Raw genomic sequence first — 22,033 nt, forward strand, 5'->3', positions numbered from 1 at the left:
CAATAAAATAATTCACACACCAACCAGGTTGAGGGAACTAAACAGGGCAACCCCATGTCCCCTTTAATGCACGACTGATAAACAAGCAAGCCAGAGTTCTACTAAAAATGTGAATACTTAAAAATTCCAGCTGTCATACTGGTGATCTAGTAATACGCCACAAAGCTTGAAATTCCTGTCGTAGGGAGGCACTGGGGGAAATCCACACTATTACAAACGGAATAGCAGGTCCAGAAAAAGCTGAAACTATTAAGGCCTCTGCCAATTACTGTCTAAGACGCCCCTCTCAATCAAAAAAATTGAAGGTGTCATCAATAGTATCTAATAAAATCTTTTCACCAATAACTGCTCACAGGTGTTCAATGTTCTAGTAGAAACACGGAGGTACAGGAGCAAGAGGTGACAGGGGTTGATCTGAGGTAAACGGCAGCATTCAGCATAGCGGCAACAAATTCCAGAAATACTGATGTCAATGTGGGTCAATGGAAAAAATTTCCAGCGATTGACATAAAGAGCACAAAGATGGCTGGCTGCCAGAAGGCAATCAATTGCTGCTACAGGGGTTCCTCCAGTAATAATACATGGTAACAGTGATTAGCACTGTTGCTTCACAGCTCCAGGGCCCAGGTTCGATTCCCAGCTTGGGTCACTGTCTGTGTGGAATCTGCATGTTCTCCCCGTGCCTGCGTGGGTTTCCTCTGGTTAACCCCACAAGTCCTGAAAGACGCGCTGTTAGGTAATTTGGGACATTCTGAATTCTCCCTGTGTACCCGAACAGGCGGCGGAATGTGGCAACTAGGGACTTTTCACAATAACTTAATTGCAGTGTTAATGTAAGCCTACTTGTGACAATAAAGATTATAATTATCAATGACCTCTCCAGTAAATATAGTAATAATAACTTGTCACAAGTAGGCTTCAATGAAGTTGCTGTGAAAAGCCCCTACTTGTTATAAAGCCAGGAATGCCAGAGAGAATCCGATATCGTGGTAATGTCACTGGACTGCTAATCCAGAAACCCAAGCTAATGCTCTGGGGAGATGGGTTCAAAAATTTAACTTGATTAACTTGATTAATAAACCTGGATTACAAACTTAGTAATTGTGAAACTATCATTGTCATTATACCCCAACTGGTTCACAATTCCCTTCAGGGAAGGAAATCTGCCATCCTCATCTGGTTTGCCCTACACACGATTCCAAATACAACAATATGATTAACTCTTAGCTGCCCTAGGAAATGGCCTATCGAACCACTCAGTTCAAGGGCAATTTGGGATGAGCAACAAATTAAAATTGCTCATGATTCCAGTGTTTGTTTGTTGTTTTAAAACTCAGAATACAGGCGGGAGATAGAGAACCTAGTGGAGTGGTGTAGCGACAACAATCTCTCCCTCAATGCCAGCAAAACTAAAGAGCTGGTCATTGACTTCAGGAAGCAAACTACTGTACACACCCCTGTCAGCATCAACAGGGCCGAGGTGGAAATGGTTAGCAGTTTCAAATTCCTAGGGGTGCACATCTCCAAAAATCTGTCCTGATCCACCCACATCGACGCTACCACAACACAGTGCCTATGCTTCCTCAGGAAATTTGGCATGTCCACATTAACCCTTACCAACTTTTACAGATGCACCATAGAAAGCATCCTATCGGGCTGCATCACAGCCTGGTATGGCAACTGCTCGGCCCAGGACCACAAGAAACTTCAGAGAGTCGTGAACACCGCCCAGTCCATCACACAAACCTGCCTCCCATCCATTGACTCCATCTACATCTCCCGCTGCCTGGGGAAAGCGGGCAGTATAATCAAAGATCCCTCCCACCCGGCTTACTCACTCTTCCAACTTCTTCCATCGGGCAGGAGATGCAGAAGTCTGAAGTATGTTGTGTTGCCCTATCATGTATTTTCTTTTCTTCCCATGTATTTAATGATCTGTTGAGCTGCTCGCAGAAAAATACTTTTCACTGTACCTCAGTACACGTGACAATAAACAAATCCAATCCAATCTTACAGTAAAGCTGCCCATGTTAAGACTACAGCAGTACTTGGGCGTCTCGTTAGTAACAGAAAATAGGAGGTGGTCATTCGAGAATTCATTCATAATGATCTTGGCTGATCATCAAGTTGATCCTGCCTTCCCCCCCATTTCCCTTGATCCCTTTAGCCCCAATAGGTAGACGTATAGAAACACAGAAAAGTAGTTATGTTGACATGGTTAGTCAGGGGCTAAAATTCAGGTGCTGGCCACCACAAACAAGGGAAGACTCAACACTCCATCTCCGCCCACATCCCAAGAACACAATAGCGGAGTATGATCACTGAAGGCCTAGCTCCACCTCCAGCAGAGACATCAACTGAAAATGGGAACTGGCCTTCCACTTTCCCTTTGGGGGCCACAAAATCTAAAACAGAAGCAATTTTATCAATAACCAATGAAGATACGTGGAGCAACATCAATTCAAGAGACATAGGATTGCATACCTCAGAATTCTCATAGTTCCTGTAGTCTTGATAGCGGTCATTATTCCGATAATCGCTGCGGCGTCTATCGCGTTCATAGTCCCTATTGTGATTCGGTGGAGCACGATAATCAACATCCTTATAATCATAGTCACGCCTGTTTCGTGACTCTCTATGCTCATCCCTGTTCCATTCAGAACCATAACGGCCACTCCGCTCACTTCGACTGGTTTCACTGCACAAATTAGCATCAAAAATATTAGTTTTCAGAACATTTTTATGCAAGCACAAGTGTCTAGGTAGACCAGTGATTAAATTCTAGGCCCCATATTACCCTCATTCTTCCCATAAGCATCTAATCAACTCTCTAAAGCACTGCAAAAATAGTTCACAGCATTTCCAGCTGTACATTACTGCGAGATCAACGGCTTCCCCAAAGGTCAGCTTGCTCAATTCAGCAAGCAATTGAGCCACACTGCCAAGAAAATCCCCAGGTTTAAACTCCACCCTGTGCCGTTAGTCAATTTCAGTTGTAGTGGAGATGAAATAGAGTCAGTCAACTGATCTTGTTACCCCACAGTCTGCCACGAACCAAAGTTGAGTAGAATGAAAATTAGTTCCGAGGTCTGAATTGCAACAAGTGAACTGCTACCAGAAACAGTGTAGCAACCAATGGCCTGGTCACCATGACTTAGTCTTACACCAGGTGGCGCACTGGTCATTCTAGAGGAAACATGATTTCAATATGACTTCTCATAGTAGCAACGTTAGCCATCAACAAGACTTTCCAATTTTGACTGCAAGTGCTCGGACTAAATTAATAAATTAACTTTGCACTAAGTAACAAAATAATCAGAACAGGATACCTGTGCACTATACTAAAACTCTAGATGGATTACGATCAAGGCATTGCGGTAACTTTTTTTCCAATCCAGGACAGATGAGTAAGCATAATGGCACAATGATCATTGAACATGAAATAAATAGCATATGTTTTCTCTTCCATAAATGCTTAGTCAACAAGAAATCAAATTATTTTCCAAAGAGAGAGATAAATGTTGTAAAGATGGATCGTTAAGTTAAGATGTTTTAACGGCTTTGTTATAAGGGTAAATAAGATCTTTCTTTTTCAAAATTATGCAACACTTTGAAGCCAGCAGCTTCAAAACAGCCATCACCCATTCAGGACTATGAGTTGGGGATGGGGCAAATGGAAACATGAAACAGGAGAAGGAAATAATTTAATAGAATTTTAAAGTTATTACCGTTTATCATATTTATCATAGCCCATTGTTACTGACGAATGGGAACTCGGCTCTTCCAAAGTCTTTGAGAGAAGCAATCTAAAGTGAAAAAGGAAAATTGCAAAAGCATGAGCATGGAAACAGATTAAGCAGAGAAACTAAATTTCTTTACAAAGTACAGCCATGCAGCCTCCCATTCGCCAAAAAGCAACTGAAACACCTTTCACAACACCTCATGTCACAATACTGACAAAATCCTTTGTCCATTGTTGCAGAATGTCTTAATCTTCAAAAAAAATACAGCAAACTTCTTACACAAAAAAGCCCAAAGCCCCATCAAATGGAAAGATAAAACAAAAGTCACAAATGCCAAAAGGAGATGCCAAATTCTGGACCTTATCCTGGAAATTATCTCCAGTACAGTGCCAGGAGAATTTCATAATTCGATCACTGTCCTCTGTATAAGAGGGGAACGACCAGACATCTATCAGCCATGCCTTTTGCAGAAAATGTCTGTGGTCCATAATCATTAATTTAATGGTATCCAACAATCTGGTCCACCTTTTAACAGCTTCAAATTCAGAATCACTGCATTGGAAAAAATTGGAATCTATCCAAGTGTTAACTGACGTAAAGTGACTTGAAGAGATTCTGTGGTGCACATCCTGAAGAATAACTGCTAAGTAGTCTTTACCCCAGAATTTGCAAAGAATAATCTCAAACATGTTAGAACACTAGGTAAATCGAATGAGATGGAGGCTTAGCCTGGTCACCTGTCTCTTTCACTTCCCACACTAAGTGTCTAACCATTGCCATTGGATAGAAGCATCAAACAAAGGTGTCAGCCAGGGTAGCCATTGTCCACTTCCAAGTGTGATGCAAACCCACAAGGGCTCCAGCATTTGTTGACGATGCAAGAGAAGGGAAGCAAAAATTCAACAAACCCAAATACTCTAATTACAGGAGCAGTGCGATGTTAATACATTGCTCAGTAAATCTCCAACAGCTACATGACATAATCCAATAGAATCAAAACAAATCCCAATGTACTGAAATAAAAATTATTCCACAGCACATCCAATGGTGAGCTAAGCATGTTTGCATAAGTTTTATTCTTTAGTCTCTATTATTTAATATTGAAGACTAACTTTACCTAAGCACTGGTCAGACTCCCTTGGCTTTGCAATAAAACATGTATCTTCAGGTGAAGCAAGTTTAGAAGCCAAGGAACAACTGGACAACATCAGAGACATAATTCAGGCACGATTTGGTCCTCTTATATTCCAATTACAATCCCAACATTTCTTCCTGAACTGTAATTACAACCCTCCAACAGAGCAGCGTTGTAGTGCTTCAACCAAGGACAGGCGCTATTACAGTTCAACAATCTGAAATGGGGCAGCATGGTAGCATTGTGGAGGGGCAGCACGGTAGCATTGTGGATAGCACAATTGCTTCACAACTCCAGGGTCCCAGGTTCGATTCCAGCTTGGGTCACTGTCTGTGCGGAGTCTGCACATCCTCGCGTTGTAGTGCTTCAACCAAGGACAGGCGCTATTACAGTTCAACAATCTGAAATGGGGCAGCATGGTAGCATTGTGGATAGCACAATTGCTTCACAGCTCCAGGGTCCCAGGTTCGATTCCAGCTTGGGTCACTGTCTGTGCGGAGTCTGCACATCCTCCCCGTGTGTGCGTGGGTTTCCACCGGGTGCTCCAGTTTCCTCCCACAGTCCAAAGATGTGCAGGTTAGGTGGATTGGCCATGATAAATTGCCCATAGTGTCCAAAATTGCCCTTAGTGTTGGGTGGGGTTGCTGGGTTATGGGGATAGGGTGGAGGTATTGACCTTGGGTGGGGTGCTCTTTCCAAGAGCCGGTGCAGACTTGATGGGCCGAATGGCTACTTCTGCACTGTAAATTCTATGACATCTTTCATAATCAGTTTCCGTTCTCAATATGAACACAGGAATTTACACTGCAGGAAGTATATGGAGGCACAAGACTTAAAAACTCAGTAATTTCCTTCAGCGATTTCCCCTTGATCCAAGGGTCACAATAAGCAATGAACCAATACAGAGAAACTACAACTCCTTGAACACTATTTACTTCCCAAACTCTGCTTCCAGGCCATTTACAGTATTACCAAGATACTGGTTTCAAACATCCTGCTTACCTGCCATTCTTTTGCAAATTAAAGCAGAAATAATCTTTGACTATACCCCAGCTTGGTGTTAACTAGCATGTTCATTTAAGAACCTTCAGTACTTTAAAACACTATTAAAGAACAAAAATAATCTGTGCCAATATGGTAGGTATTGTTTTGTCCAAGTGTTCTTTAAAGAGTTCAATAATAACCATTCAGAAGTTGTGAATTTAGTGTTGAAGGTGTGAAGTGTCTTGTGATCGTACTTGCATTTCAGACATCATAGACACCAACTGGATGATGAGCTCATCATATTATGGCAATACACAAAGTGAGGTTCAAGGACATTTAGCCCAGCTGTGAGCACCAGTAAGTCTGCAGTGAATTTTGTACTGCAATGAAGTTACAGTGAAATGCCCCTAGCCGCCACATTCCAGCACCTGTTCAGAATGCCCAATTCACCAAACAACACAAGTTTTGGGACTTGTGGGAAGAAACCGGAGCACCCAGAGGAAACCCACGCAGACACGGGGAGAACGTACAGACTCCGCACGGACAATGGCCCAAGCCGGGAATCGAACCTGGGACCCTGGCACTGTGAAGCCACTGTGCTAACCACTATGCTGCCATGCAGCCCCTGGTAATGGAGACAGAAGTCCTAGAATGTAATCAAAAGAGGCGAATCAGGCAAAGGAGAGAGAAGGGTAGAAACTGGAAACAAAGTCAACGAAAGCTCCAGTTCTTGGCAAGGGCAGGACAATATTGTCATCAATGTACCAGAAGAGATGAGGAAGGAACCCAAAGTAGGAATAAAGATTGTTGTGCATGTCCCTCATAAAGGCAGGTATAGCTAGACACCATATGGGTATCCATAACAATACTTTTTAATGGGGGAAATGGAGGCGAAGCAGATGTTCAATTTGAGAGCAAGTTCAGACAGGTGAAGCCTCCAATCAATGAAGCAGGATGTTCTCAGATCAATCTGGTGGGATGGAGGTGTTGAGGGATTGGGCATCCATGGTGAAGATGAGACAGTTAGGACTAGCAAATTGGAAACTGTTGAAGTGATGTAGGGGACTGAAGAGTCATGGGCATCGAGGAGAGACTAGGGAGAGGAAATTGAATTTAAATAAGAAGAAATAAGTTCAGTGGGGCAGAAACTGGCTGAAACAATGGGTGAATCAGCACAGCCTTGCTTAGACATTGGGGAAAAAGTAGAAGTGGACTGAGGGACTTGAGGTCATGGAGGGAAAACGTCCAGAGTGGATGATGTCAGTGGCCACCCTGAATACAATGGCTTGATGTTTGGTAGTAGTCCAAAGAAGTGGGCACCAAAGCAGTGACAACAAATGACCAAATACCTGTGCTTTGCTAAAAGGTCCTGCAGAAGAGATCTGAGATAAGGGCACAAGTAATCGGGGACAGACAGCAGGCTGGATGGAAGATGCCTAATAAAACAAGCAAGAGAAGCCTCTGAAATTTCAGGTATGGTAGCAAAATTTGCAGACACTACCAATTTGAGAGCAAAAGCAAATAGAGGACTGCATAAAAATTCAGCAGGATAGTCTTTGAGTGGATAGTGAAATGGCAAATAAAATTCAATATAAGGAGCTACATTCCTGGGGGAAAAAAGAAAGCAAATGAGGCACATGAGCAGAGATCTGGAATTACAGATAAACTGCTAAAAGTAACAAGTTGCTACGGCTAGCGAGTGCAAAGTTGGAGGGAATTTCTGAAGGAATTTAGAATTTGTATAGTCTTGGCTAGGCTACACTTGGGTGTATTGTGCCAAGCGCCACATCACAAAGAATACTAAAATACTGGAGAAGTGCAGAAAGATTTAGCAGGATCGCACCAGAATGGAGGAAACTGCTGGGGGCCCCCGGGTCTAGGAAAGCTGAGCACCTAATCATAATAAATCGGTCACAAATAGGCTTACATTAATACTGCAATGATGTTACTGTGAAAAGCCCCTAGTCGCCACATTCCGGCACCTGTTCGGGTACAGATAGAATGTCTAAATTACCCGATAGCACATCTTTCCAGACTTTGTGGGAAAAACCCACGCAGAAACAGGGAGAACATGCAGACTCCGCACAGACAGTGACCCAAGGCAGGAGTCCACCGTGCTACAGTGCTGCCCAACAGAAACTAAAAGGAGATCCAAGTAAAATTACCAAGAGGTTCATCAGGGCGGATGTGAAGTCTTTTGTGGGCAAATCAAAATTAAGAGGGCATAAATATGATACGTACGGGGTGTTTGGGGGGGCGGAAAGAGCGAAATCAAATAATTCAGAGAGCTGGAAGGATATTAAACTCGATGCCGCACAGTAGCACTGACACGGACGAAACCAAAGTACAAATACTCAAGACAAAAATTGGCAGAGGTCATTGGGAGTGGGTGGAGACCCACGAAGTATAAATTCTGGCGTTCGCCTGATTGATTCTGTGCCACAGATATCAGTTCGTCAGGGACCCAGGATCCGGAGATACATGTATATATTCGAAATACTGAGGGGAGAAAGCTCTTGGGTCAAATTTAGACGCAATAAAATTGCACAACTGAAGAGCTTGCGGAAGCAAAATTCTTCGACGCCAGAGACGCCTTGCAAAGGAAAATCCGTTAATATATGAAAAGAACACACACGGTTCAATCTGGAAAGAACAGACTGCAAATTAATACGTTTGCCTGTTTTGGAACGTGCCCAGTATAAGAGTGGAGATTTTAAACAATCCCCTCTCTCCCTACAAGCAAGCTGTAACCCGAGCGGTGTGGCTGAGATGCCAACTACACTATTGGGAGCTGCAAGATGGAGCGCGCCAGGGTCCAGCGGCTGAGGCTCGATGTCTCGGTCGAAATTTCAATTCGCCCAACGAACCGCTAAAAATTCGTTTTTTTCCCGCGGAACCCTAACCCTCGGACGCTAGGGGACACGGCCAGCGGCGACGCGCCTTCGAGAGACGGCGCCAACGGCCGAGACTTACCCAGTTATCCAAGAAGGCGCCGCTTCCTCCTGCTTCGCCGCCCGTCGTAGCCAACACCGACAAAATGGCGCCGGCTCCCCGTCCGAGCGGAACCAAAGCACGCCGGGAAGAGGAAGGTGCGCCCGTTGCCTTCAACAAGCGCGAGGTGGGGTGGGGAAACGAGCGGCCGCCGCGCTGCACGCCGGGAGGAGGAAGGTCTGCCCGTTGCCTTCGACAAGCGCGAGGTGGGGTGGGGTGGGGAAACGAGAGGCCGACGCGCTGCACGCCGGGAGGAGGAAGGTCCGCCGGTTGCCTTCGACGCGCTGCACGCCGGGAAGAGGAAGGCCCGCCAGCCTGAGGGTCGCAAACAAGAAAATGGCTTCCTGGGGACCAGGCGGGTCAAGATGGTGGCAGTTGTTCTGTGTTTGAGGGGCATAACTCTGCTCTTTCACAGCTGACAGTCTCAGCCATTTCACGCAATGAAAAGAGACCTGCTTCCATTGCTGCAGCTAATTTCTTAGTCCAACAATTTTTACCACGACCTCTCTGCAAGTCTTTTTCCAATTAAATCCATACTCCATTGCCCGAAGGAGGACTTTTAAAAATGAATTTAGAGTACTCGATTCATTTTTTCTAATTAAGGGGCAATTTAGAGTGGCCAATCCACCTACCCGGCACATCTTTGGGTTGTGGGGGTGAAACTCGCGCAAACACGGGGAGAATGTGCAAACTCCACACACAAAGTGACCCAGATCCGGGATCGAACCTGGGACGCCGGCGCTGTGAGGCAGCAGTGCTAACCACTTCGCCACCGTGCCTCCCATCCGAAGGAGAAATCTGGATAGCCTAAATTTTTAGAACACTGGAATAGGACTAACTAGGTCTAGAATTATTTTAGAAATTGTGTGGAACTCTTGTGCCGTACCTCAGGAACGAAGATGATTTATTTTGTGGCACGGTGGTTAGCACTGCTGCCTGATTGCTGAGGATCCGGGTTCGATCCTGACCCTGGGTCACAGGCCATGTGGAGTTTGCACATTCCTCCCATATCTGTGTGGGTCTCGGGTGGTTAGCACTGCTGCCTCACAGCGCCAGCGTCCCAGGTTACGCTAAATTGCCCCTTAATTGGAAACATTTTAAAAAAGATGATTTGAATCATAGAATCCCCACAGTACAGAAGGAGGCCATTCGGTCCATCGAGACTGCACCAACACTTCAAAAAACCACCCTACCTAGGCCCAATCCCCCTAACCTATTCCAGCATCCCCACCCGAAGGGGCAATTTAGAATTGGCCGATCCATCTAACATGCACATATTTGGATTCCACTCTTGTTGGATGGGTCTGACATGGCTGATAAGTCCAATGAACTGGAGACTCTACCTCCACGTACAAGACAGATGTGGTGTTCGAAGCGTTTGGACAGAAATGTTTGAAGTTTTGTGTGCTCTCCAGCACTTCAACATCACCGTACATGTTCCTGACATCAGTTGACCAGTAGTGAAAATAGGGCACAAGAACATACTTGGGATGGTGGGTCTCTGTGATAATGTACATGTTTGGCATCCAATAGCAAGAGTTTGGGGAAAGGGCAATTTAAGGTAGGAGGTTACGTGATAACATCTCCCAAAACTGGTCCAGCAATCAGGCAACCCGGAAATTATTGAAGACATCAGTTAGGAACCACAGATATGTTTTGGCAACATTTCTGCTTAATTTTCTTAAACAAAAGTGAAGCAAGACTTCATAGAGTAATAGAGCTTTACAGCACAGAAACAGACCCCTCAGCCCTTTGTGTCTCCGCAGGCCATCAAGCACCTATTCTCGTCCCATTTTCCAGCACTTGGTCCATCTTGTATGTTATGGCGTTTCAAGTGCTCATCAAAATGCTTCTTAAATGTGAAGATTCCCGACTCTACCACCGTTTTAGGCAATGAGTTCCAGATTCCCACCATCCTCTGGGTGGAAACGTTTTTCCTCAACTCTTCCCTAAATCTCCTGCTTCATTAGTCACAAGATCGCTGAATCCACTAATCCATTCTAATTTTACTGTGCAATGCGGGTTGCCTCTGTAAGACTAATCTCCACTTAAAAGCCAAATTTATTTTCATTTGCACACGGGTTCTAACAATAGACATTTTAAGCCAGTAACTGGGTTTTAAATGTGTTAACTTACCTCGAGTATGGCAGATTTTGTTTGCAACCAAAGCTACAATTAAGCAGGACAGTATGCAATCTTTCAATGACAAATTTGGGTGAATGTGCCACGTCTCAACAAAACTTATCTGCCACCATCCCCAGCGCTGTTTGGTGGATTACTGATGGCCGTTGTCCGACTAACTTTTGATTTGCGGTGAGCACAAACCACTGTCAATTTTCCATCGTCACCCAGAAGCCGATTCCCGCCAGATCCCAGGTGGTCATTGGGTTAATGTACATGAGGTTATGGTTAGTGCCAAGGACCCGGGTTCGATCCCCGCCGCGGGTCATTGTCTGTGGAGTGTGCACATTCTCCCCGTGTCTGAGTGGGTTTCACCCCCCACACCTAAAGATGTGCAGGTTAGGGCAGCACGGGTGGCGCAGTGGGTTAGCCCTGTTGCCTCACGGCGCCGAGGTCCCAAGTTCGATCCCGACTCTGGGTCACTGTACATGTGGAGTTTGCACATTCTCCCCATGTCTGCGTGGGTTTCGCCCCCACAACCCAAAGATGTGCAGGCTAGGTGGATTGGCCATGCTAAATTGCCCCTTAATTGGAAAATATGAATTGGGTACTGTAAAAAATTTTTTAAAGATGAGCAGAGACTATGGAGGATTTGGAAACAAGGATATGGATTTTAAAATCAAGATGTGGATTGCAGTGTATCTTTATGAGAAAGGTCCGAGACCCATTTTTTTAAGGGTATCCAATTCATTTTTTTCAATTAAGGGGCAATTTATCATGGCCAATCCGCCTAGCCTGCAGATCTTTTGAGTTGTGGGGGCGAAACCCACGCAGACTTGGGGAGAATGTGCAAACTCCACACAGACAGTCACCCAGAGCTGGGATCGAACCTGGGACCTCGGTGCCATGAGGCAGCGGTGCTAACGACTGCGCCACCGTGCTGCCTGTCAGAGACCCAGTTAAGAAGCAGCTTGATTTCAAAATCCGTATCCTTGTTTCCAAATCCCTTCATGGTCTCTGAAAACTCCTCTAACTCCGTAACCCTCCAAGTCATCCGTGCTCCTCTAATCCTGGCCTCTTGAACATCCCCCATTTTAGTTGCTGGACAGTTTATGGTTGCGTGCCTTCAAGTGCCTCGACCCTAACCCCCCCTAAAGGTCTTTGTTTCTTTAACTCTCTTTCCTCCTTTAAAACGCTGGTTAAAACCTATCTCTTTGACCAGCCTTTTCATCTTCATTTCTCTTTATGTGACTTGGTGTGTACATTTTTTTTTATCGCTCTTGTGAATTTCAGAGACATTGTATTACGTTAAATACAACATGTTGCATAAAGTATCACATTGAGACAGTTGAAATGAATTTGCAAGTACTAATTTGGTGCTCCAAATCATTTTAACATGGAGTGGAGTATATGAGTTTATAATCAAAGATACTTGACACAGTGAGAAATAAAATCAAGGAGCTATCTTTTGTAAAGATCTTGAAGTACAATAACAAGAACAGAATTATTGGTTTATTGGAGGGATTTGGGTTATAAATTGAACGTAGGGAAAAGTGAGGTGTTGCCAGTGTATGCAGTGGGGTGGGGGGGGGGGGGGGGCGGAACGTGAGAGCGCTACCATTCAAGGTGGCAAGGGAGCGGTTTCAATATCTGGGGATTCAGGTATCACATGAGTGGACCACAATGCACAAGTGGAACTTGACGGGGTTAGTGGAAGAAGTCAAGGGGATCTTAAAAGGTGGGATATGCTGCATTTGATGTTGGCGGGGAGGATGCAGGTGGTGAAGATGAATGTGCTGCCACGGTTTCTGTTTGTTTTTCAGTCCCTCACAATTTTTCTCCCTGAAGCCTTTTTCTGGAAGCTGGAGGCACTGATCTTAGAATTTGTGTGGGTGGGGAAGGCACTGAGGGTGAAGAGGGCGCTGCTACAAAGGCAGAGGCAGTGAGAGGGGTAGGCGCTCCTGAACCTGCTGCACTACTATTGGGCAGCAAATGTGGAGAAGGAAAGGCATTGGTAGGGCAGGGAGGAGGCGGAGTGGATCAGGTTGGGGGAGGAGTCCTGTAAGGGCTCAGGTTTGAGGGCCCTGAGGACAGCCCTGTTGCTATTGGCTGGGAGGAAGTATACGGGGAGTCTGGTGGTGGAGTCGACCATCAAGATTTGGAACCAGCCGGGCAGCACGGTGGCGCAGTGGGTTAGCACTGCGGCCACATGGCGCCGAGGTCCCAGGTTCGATCCCAGCTCTGGGTCACTGTCCGCGTGGAGTTTGCACATTCTCCCCATGTTTGCTTGGGATTCGCCCCCACAACCCAAAAGATGTGCAGGTTAGGTGGATTGGCCACGCAAAATAGCCCTTTAATTGGAAAAAAATTAATTGGGTACTCTAAATTTAAAAAAAAAAAGATTTGGAACCAGCTGAGGAGGCATTTAAAATTGGATCAAATAGGGCGGCATGTGACGCTGTGTTTAGCACTAGGACTGTGGCGCTGACGACCTGGATTTGAATCCCGGCCCTAGGTCACTGTCCGTGTGGAGTTTGCAAATTCTTCCCATGATTGCGTGGGTTTCACCCCACAACCCAAAGATGTGCTAGTTAGGTGGATTGGCCTCGCTAAATTGCCCATCAATTGGAGAAAAAAAAAATGGCTACTCTAAATTTAAAAAAAAGAAGAGAAAAAAATTGGATCAAATGTCGGTGTTGGCGCCATTGTGTGGGAAGCATAGGTTTACGCAAGGGGGACGGGGGGATGTACAGATGGTGGAGGGAGGAGGGGTTGAAGCGGGTCAGGGACATGTTGTCGGAGGGGAAATTTGCCGGGTTGGATGAGCTGTGGGAGAGGTTTGAGTTTCCGAGGGGGTGTGAGTTTAGGTACTGGCAGGTGCGGGACTTTGCACAAAAGTGTGACAGTCGAGGAGTATTCTACCTAAGATCTTCCCGATTAGTTGTGGTTGTAATCTACTAGACAAGGTCTTGTCAATATCTAAAGTAAGATTCACTGTTTGGGATGTCTAATTACAGTATCAACAATGTTCCTTGCTTTCATTACCTTCGGTATACGAGATAGACTATCACTTAGGGGGCTATCTTATCCTTAACTCCAACTAAATCTTTCTTATTCTGAGAGCCGGGTATGGGTAAGTTATCCTCCAGTATCCTCAGAGGTGAGAATATGATGAGCCTTAGTTAAATGTCACACTTATTTATGTAAATGGTCACGGATCTGTACGGTAAAAGATATATGTAATTTATTTAAAGAATAAGGGTAATACAAGTTTTTAATAAATGATACAGTTCGGCAAATACAGGATATGTGATGAGTTAACCTTTGAACTCCCTAACTACATAATTGCTTAAACTATAAACAAATCATACTTACAACGGCTAGTAGCCTCGGAGTTCAATACTCAATCAAGAGCAGAACCCTTCGAGTCAAGATAAAGACAGCGGCTTGGTCAGGTGAACACACAGCAATCTCCTAAACAGCTCTAGAAGCGAACCTTTTTTCGCAGCCTTTGCTTAAACATTTATATGGTTTTCTTACTTAGGGAGTCGAAGCGGGTTTTAGCAGAGCACCTGCTTCTGAAGATATTAGATCAACTCCCAACAGTTATTTCTGGACAAACAGTAGCCTCCCTTAGTTGGCAAGGCCACTAGACTTAATGAGCTCACTGCAGCTGAGCTTTTACAAAGTTAATGTCTGTAGTATTTGTTAAAAAAAACATTATTGTGATGGTTTACAAGAGATACATGACTTCATCAGTCATCAGTCTTTAAATATAGAGTTAATACATGATTTAATATGAAGTCAGTTCAGATCAGTTTTTAATATAGAATGGATACCACCACTAAAGGAGCTGCCAATATTCCCCCAATTACTGGAGTACGCGCTGATGGAGAAATTGCTGCTCCCAGATGAAGTGGGGGAGGGCAGGATTCGGGGCATTTATGGGTGGTTTGGAGAACAAAGCAAGGCGTTAGGGGAAAGGATTAAGTGGAAGTGTGAGGAGGAGTTGGGAAGGGAGATAGGATGGGGACTCTGGTGTGAGGCAATATGGCAAGTGAACTCAACCTCCTGTGCCAGAATCAGCTGGATTCAGTTTAAAGTGATGCACAGGGTCCACGTGATGAGTGGGTTCTTTCCAGCGGTAACAGAGGGTGAGAAGTGTTGGTGGGGGCTGGCGATATGTTCACATGTTTTGGGGATGCAAGAGGTTGGAGAGCTACTGGGAGGTGGTGTTTGGGACCTTACCGAGGATAGTGGGGGCCGAGGTGAAGCCGGACCATATGGGGGCGATCTTTGGGGTTTCGTAGGTGCCGCAGCTGCTGGAGGGGAGGGGGCTGATATCATGGCCTTCGTCTCTCTGGTTTGTTTTTTTTAATTTAGAGTACCCAGTTGTTTTTGTTTCCAGTTAAGGGGAAATTTAGCGTGGCCAACCCACCTACCCTGCACATCTTTGGGGTGTGAGGGTGAGGCCCACGCAGACACGGGGAGAATGTGCAAACTCCACACAGAAAGCGATCCATGGCCGGGATCAAACCCGGCTCTTCGGCGCCATGAGTCAGCAGAGCTAACCACTGTGCAACCGCACTGCCCTCACGCCTCACCCCCACTTCCTTCATTCAAAGTTATCTGCTCATTTTGCAGTGAAATCTGTCTCCCTCACTCTGGGGTCCTCTGGCTCCCTCTCTCTGGGGTTTTCTGTCACCCTCTCACTGGGGTCTCTTGTTGTCCATGGCACTTTATTGAGAGTTGCCCTCTCTCTGGGGCGGCACGGCAGCACATGGGTTAGCACTGTTGCTTCACAGCGCCAGGCTCCCAGGTTTGATTCCTGCTTGGGTCACTGTACGGAGTCTGCACGTTCTGCCTGTGTTTCCTCCGGGTGTTCAGGTTTCCTCCCACAAGTCCCGAACGACGGAGTGTGGAGACTAGGGGCTTGTCACAGTAACTTCATTGGAGTGTTAATGTAAGCCTACTTGTGACACTAATAAAGATAATTATTATTATGTCTTGTGGTCTGACAGGTTCTTTGACTGTGTGTCACTCAGGTTTCTGCAGTTATAGTACTTTTGCTCACCCATCTTTGTCAACTCATCAGATTTCTGTACTTTGAATCACTCGGGAACCTGCTTCTTTCTTTTTAGTTTTCCTCACCCATCTTTTTTACTCTGTGCCCTCCGGGGTCTTCCAATCACTGGTGAATGCCTCAACTTCTAAGTCGAGTGAAACTTCTTCGCTTTTTTTTTCATTTTTCTTCTTAGGGTCATGTCTCTCTCTGGTCCCACTTCAGTTACATTTAGTCTTTCATATCTTGGGATTCTGTTCTAAGTTCCTCATTTAAAATGCCACCTTTCATATTACTGTTGCTCACCATGTTGTATTATAGTGCCTCCGCTGACGGGAAGAGGGTTTAGCTGGATCTTTATTGGGAGAGAGTTTCTTAGTTCCCTCCATCACATTGCCAGAGCCAAAACTTTTTTTTTTTTAAATTTAGAGTACCCAAATCATTTTTTCCAATTAAGGGGCAATTTAGCGTGGTCAATCCACCTACCCTGCACATCTTTGGGTTGTGGGGGCGAAACCCACGCAAACACGGGGAGAATGTACAAACTCCATACGGACAGCATTTATTGCCATATATGTATTTCCCATGAAGTGATTGGAAAAAAGAATCATGGGCATCTTTTACCTTCCCCAGCCCAACAATACTGTACAACAGTGACTCCACCAAAATGCTGGCTGCCATCAGTGCTTATTTCAATGTTTATCTTCTCCCTTTCTCCTTTTCAAGCACTATCAACATTCACTGATTCTGCCTTTGTGGACAACCATGCAACGTTTCTGTATATTGAAAGCACATACATGTACATGTTATTCTTGCTTTTGTACTCTGATACCTTTTGTAAAGATATCAAAAGATATCTCCTTGATTTTCTATTGCTCTGTGTCAGGTATCTTTTTTTATTTTTAAAAATAAATTTAGAGTACCCAATTATTATTCTTTTTTTTCCATATAAAGGGCAATTTAGCGTGACCAATCCACCTAACCTGAACATCTTTGGGTTGTGGGGATGAAACCCACGCAGACATGGGGAGAATGTGTAAACTCCACACGGACAGTGACCCAGGACCAGGATTCGAACCCAGGTCCTCAGCGCCGTATCAGATATCTTTGACTATGAACTCACATACTCCATGTTAAAATGATTTGGAGCACCAATTCATACTTGCAAATTCAAGAAACACCAGAGACCGGGTAAATCAGACATGCTGTCTCTTGTGAACCCCTCACGAGGAATGCAATTATGAAGGGATGTTGGGCCCTGTCCATGATTTTGTGAGAGGGCTCGATAATCTAGAGAATTTTGACTGATGAACTCCTTCTGAGCTTTCCTGAATTCCAAAACTGCCTGGATCCTGGGCTCGAGCTATGTTTGACTTTTACCTTCACTACACACCTGGCCAGGCTTCTCCATGGTGGGGGTGACTGTCTCAGTGCTGGGGCAGCCCAGCACAGCACAGTGCACAGTTCTGGCCTATGTTTAAGTCTCCATGCCAGTGTTTCTTAAGCTAGATCCAGCTCCCTCCCTGCTGGCCAGTGAGCGTGTTACTGACATCAAAGGCCCCTGCTGATGCATGTTGCAAATGCAAGTCTTTACTTTTGTTGTCTAACAAACAGCTGGAGTGAGTGAGCTGGGATTTTAAATAACAAAGAGAAATAAATAATCTTCGAAACAAGACAGAGATACACGCAAATAAATAAAAAATAATAGTAGGGATTCTGACAAATACATTAGATAACTAATAAAACATGCACATAACATTTACACTAATCGGGTGGCACAGTGCCAGGAGCATCAATTCCGACGTTGGGGGACTGTCTGTGTGGAGCTTGCACGTTCTCCCCGTGTCTGCGCAGGTTTCCTCCGAGTGCTCCGGTTTCCTCCCACAGTCCAAAGTTATGCAGGTTAGGTGGATTGGCCATGCTAAGTTACCCTTTATGTCCAAATGTTAGGTGGGGTTATGGATTTGCGGGGGATGAATTTAACGGACACCACACCTTACCAGTGACGGCTGCTCAGGTGCGTGCATGGCCACAGCGGGATCCGGCATTGGCGAAGCTTCACCTTATGCCACTCAACGGTGGTAAAAAGGCCCCCTCCATTGGTGGCTGATGGGGACTTTCGGGGAGGGGGGTGCTGGGGGTTGTCATAACCCCCACGAGAACCATGGGAAATGTTAGAGGTGAAAATATTCACACAAAGGCCTGAGTATAAGTAAAAAAGCAGTTTATTATATCAGAATTCTGGGAGGAAAGGCCTGAGACTCCGCAGCCTTTGACAGCACCTTTCCTCACTTGAACTAAGACTCACATGGTTAATATACAGATTCAAGGGGCGGAATTAGTTGTATTCTCATTTACATACAATCAATCAAATATATTCGCATCACACTTCATTACATGCAGTCAATCAATTTTCCTAGAATCCCAGTTATCACATATATGGTTAAAGTGGGTGTTGTCTTACCCACCCCTAACTTCATACAGAAGTCATTCAGAACTAAAATAATGATGTCCTGTCTGCAACTGCGGTCCTTGATCTTATCAAGGACACATAGCATTTCTTGTTCTGGGAAGCTGTTATCAAGGGCTGTTGAAATACTCCCTAGGTTCTCGTGAGGTAGTTTACACAGTTTTAAACTTAACATTAAAGGAAAGTGGCTAGTTCATCCATTTTGTGTCTTTAGTATTGCTAAAGTAGTTAACAGCCATTTTGTGTCCTCTGATATTAACAAGCATTGTGTATACACTATCTATTTCTACAAGTTGCCACTTCTAAACGGGCATCTAACCAATGAGTACCTTTTGTCTCATCAGAACTATTCAAAGGTAATATAGGAGCACTAATGTAGTTACAGGGCCAACTATAATTTATATCATAGTCCAGGATCACAAAATGCCCTCCAACAGGAAACAATCATTGATCTCCCCGTAGGTTTGTGGGAGTTTGAGCTTCCCAGGTAGGTGGTAGAGGCCAACCACATGGGACTCATGAGCAAAGGCTCATAAAAGCAGGCCAAGATCATGGCCTTGCAAGACAAGTCCTCCCAGCTAGGATTGCACTGGGAGTGAGATGCGGCATTACGCAGACTGTTGTAAATAAGTAAATAAATCCATCTTTGTTTACAACAGCTTTTCTCTGAGTTATTATCATGGAGAACTTGCCGGTGTACTTGTTCAGCTAGATAGTAAAGGTTGCGGGTTTTGAAGCAGCAAGAAAAGCAATTCATGATTTGCATACCAAATTGCTTGTTTCTGAGTTTGTATCACAAATTATGAGACAGTGAGATTGGCTTTACTGAGGTATATGCAACAAACATTTTTCTGTTTATGGCTACTAAAGGTTTTTCAGTTGAATCGTAAGATATATCTCCAAGAAATTAGATTGGAACATCATACGTATGTCTTAACACCAGACCCCCAAAGCAACTGTTCCACTTTGAACTCGGTCACGGCAGGAGACTCACTTGCCAACAGTGGAAATGCTTTAGGGACATCCTCAAAACATTCCTGAAGATATCAAACATCCCTGTTAATTTGTGGGAGTTCCTAGCTAATTGACTGATCATTAAAATAGAGGTCTATTCAGGAGGAAGATGGAGGTGAAGTTGAGGTGTCTGAGAGCATACAAACTACCAAGTACTTCATCTGCCCATCCCTTCTAGCATAGCCTGCATGTGGCAGTTCTACAGATTGCGCATTGGACATATTGGACAGCAAGGTATCACAGTGGTTAGCACAGTAGCTACACACCTCCAGGTTCCCAGGTTCGATTCCCGGCTTGGGTCACTGTCTGTGTGGAGTCTGCACGTTCTCCCCATGTCTGCGTGGGTTTCCTCCGGGTGCACCAATTTCCTCCCACAGTCCAAAGATGTGCAGGTTAGGTGGATTGGCCATGCTAAATTACCCTTAGTGTCCAAAAAGGTTAAATGGGGTTACTGGGATAGGGTGGAGTCGTGGGCTTGAGTAGGGTTCTCTTTCCAAGTGCCGGTGCAGACTCGATGGGCCGCATGGCCTCCTTCAACACTGTAAATTGTGTGATTCTATGACTGTTCTGACATCTCAGCACCCATCACTGTGGAGGGAAGTCATCCACAATCCTGGTAAGAATTCTCATAACACCACGTTAAAGTCCAATGGTGTATTTTAAATCACAAACTTTCGGAGCGCTGCTCCTTCATTAGGACATTTTACTTTGCCCACCCCAGTCCAGCGCCAGTTTCTCCACATTATCCTTGGGAGACTGCCGAAGGAGTTCCACACCATAGGTGTCAAATATTCTAGACATTGTTTATTCTACACCAATGCATTGATATTTTCGGATAGCTGGGAGTTTTTCTTCAGGAAAAGAATGATGGACTTAATTGGAAAAAGTGTTTAAGTTTTTCTTAAATAAATTTAGAGTATCCAATTCATTTTTTCCAATTAAGGGGCAATTCAGCGTGGCCAATCCACCTATCTTGCACATCTCTGGGTTGTGGGGGCGAAACCCACGCATCATTTGGAGATGGGTCTCACCGAGCTGATGGAACATGAAGGTTGTTAATGCCTGCTTAACAATCTGATATGCGAAAGCAGGTAAACGAAAGTGTAGTTGCCACTGTCCCAGATGACCATTGCAATTTAACCTGAGGATCCCCACACCTCAGGTGAGGTTGAGAAGGTGGGCTTTCGTGAATAACCTCAGCTGGTATGGGAATTGAATCCTCGCTGTTTTGGTCTCGCTCTGCATCACAAACCAGCTGTCCAGCCAATTGAGCTAACCCAGCATGTAGTGCATTGTCAGGAAATGCCTGCAGTTAGGTGGTGAAATAAACACACTCTGCAGTTGCGATATCAACAAAAATTGCTCAGGTTATGGTGTCAGCTCCAAGAAGGATAGGGCATCCAGCACATTTGATAGAGCCTGTAAAAGCAGAAGTTTCAGTGCACTACATATTTTCCTAGGATTGCCGTTACCATAAAACATAGCTAGGTGAGCTTGCTTTAAAACCTTTCAACCCTGTTTGGACTGCTCACTCGAAGCTGAGCTATCTCTTGTAATTTTACAAAATAAATACATTATCTTTCCAGGGTTCAGGAGGCAGCACCACAGGAAGGATGGAGTGCCACGAGTGGACAAATCCGAGATCAACTGCCCCATTCCTGGCGCAAAAGCCAAGAAACAGGACAAATAGGGACACAGTGTAACCCGTGTGTGTGGCTGTGATGAAAGGTGACCATGAATTAAGAACCAATGGGGACCTGGAGTTTTTATGGTTTTAATTGGTATTGTGAAAAAATGTTTTGGACAAAATGAAATAAAAATCAAATTGTTGAAGTCATTATTTTCCTACTGTTTTTTAATACATTGGGTTGCTGATAAAAAAATATTTCAAGAAGAAATATTTTGGTCTGTTCACTGACTTTGTTAATGTGGATGATATTTGAAATGCTGGTTACTTACTGTGGTAACTTGATCACAAAAAGGTAGCTGAAATGAAATGAAATGAAATGAAAATCGCTTATTGTCACAAGTAGGCTTCAATGAAGTTACTGTGAAAAGCCCCTAGTCGCCACATTCCGGCGCCTGGTACGGGAATCAAACCGTGCTGCCGGCCTGCCTTGGTCTGCTTTAAAAGCCAGCGATTTAGCCCAGTGCTAAACCAGCAAATGCTTTGTTAACAAAGTTAATCTTCAATATATAAAAATAACGAAATTTAAAATACAGAATGCACTGAACAATGAGCTAAATATTGAAATAACAATAACAAAATAGAATCAGAATGAACACCAAATACGAATATACACAGGTAGCAACAACTAATGATGTCACTGCACTGCCTGATGACATCAGCAATGAATTTAAGTAAGATGCAGAAGAGTAACACTAAGCAAGTAAAGTCACAAGCCTATGGTTTCAAACACACAAAATGTTTAGTATACAAGTAGCCAGGTAAGGCACAGATAGATAAATAGTCAGCCTATGTTAATAAATGCTTACAGCCTTAATAAAATGTA

General features: G+C 44.5%; 1 protein-coding gene and 1 long non-coding RNA gene across 3 annotated transcripts in view; one reads left to right on the forward strand and one right to left on the reverse strand.

The window, feature by feature from the left end:
- LOC140388543 (RNA-binding protein 5-like) overlaps window positions 1–8,983 on the reverse strand; it is a 67,580-nt gene extending 58,597 nt beyond the window's left edge. For both annotated transcript variants that reach the window (XM_072472919.1, XM_072472918.1), the window contains exons 1-3: window positions 8,836–8,983; window positions 3,729–3,806; window positions 2,485–2,698 (exon numbers count right to left, since the gene is read on the reverse strand). In XM_072472919.1, coding sequence (XP_072329020.1) covers window positions 2,485–2,698; window positions 3,729–3,754 — 240 coding nt within the window. In that variant the 5' untranslated portion in view covers window positions 3,755–3,806; window positions 8,836–8,983. The remainder of the gene's footprint in view (window positions 1–2,484; window positions 2,699–3,728; window positions 3,807–8,835) is intronic.
- Window positions 8,793–21,357, forward strand: LOC140388544 (uncharacterized). The gene is made up of 2 exons (XR_011934220.1): window positions 8,793–8,951; window positions 21,107–21,357. It is a non-coding gene; the product is annotated as an uncharacterized lncRNA (long non-coding RNA).
- Window positions 21,358–22,033: the final 676 nt, after the last annotated feature.

Source organism: Scyliorhinus torazame, chromosome 13 (assembly GCF_047496885.1).
Source record: "Scyliorhinus torazame isolate Kashiwa2021f chromosome 13, sScyTor2.1, whole genome shotgun sequence".
Taxonomy (NCBI): domain Eukaryota; kingdom Metazoa; phylum Chordata; class Chondrichthyes; order Carcharhiniformes; family Scyliorhinidae; genus Scyliorhinus; species Scyliorhinus torazame.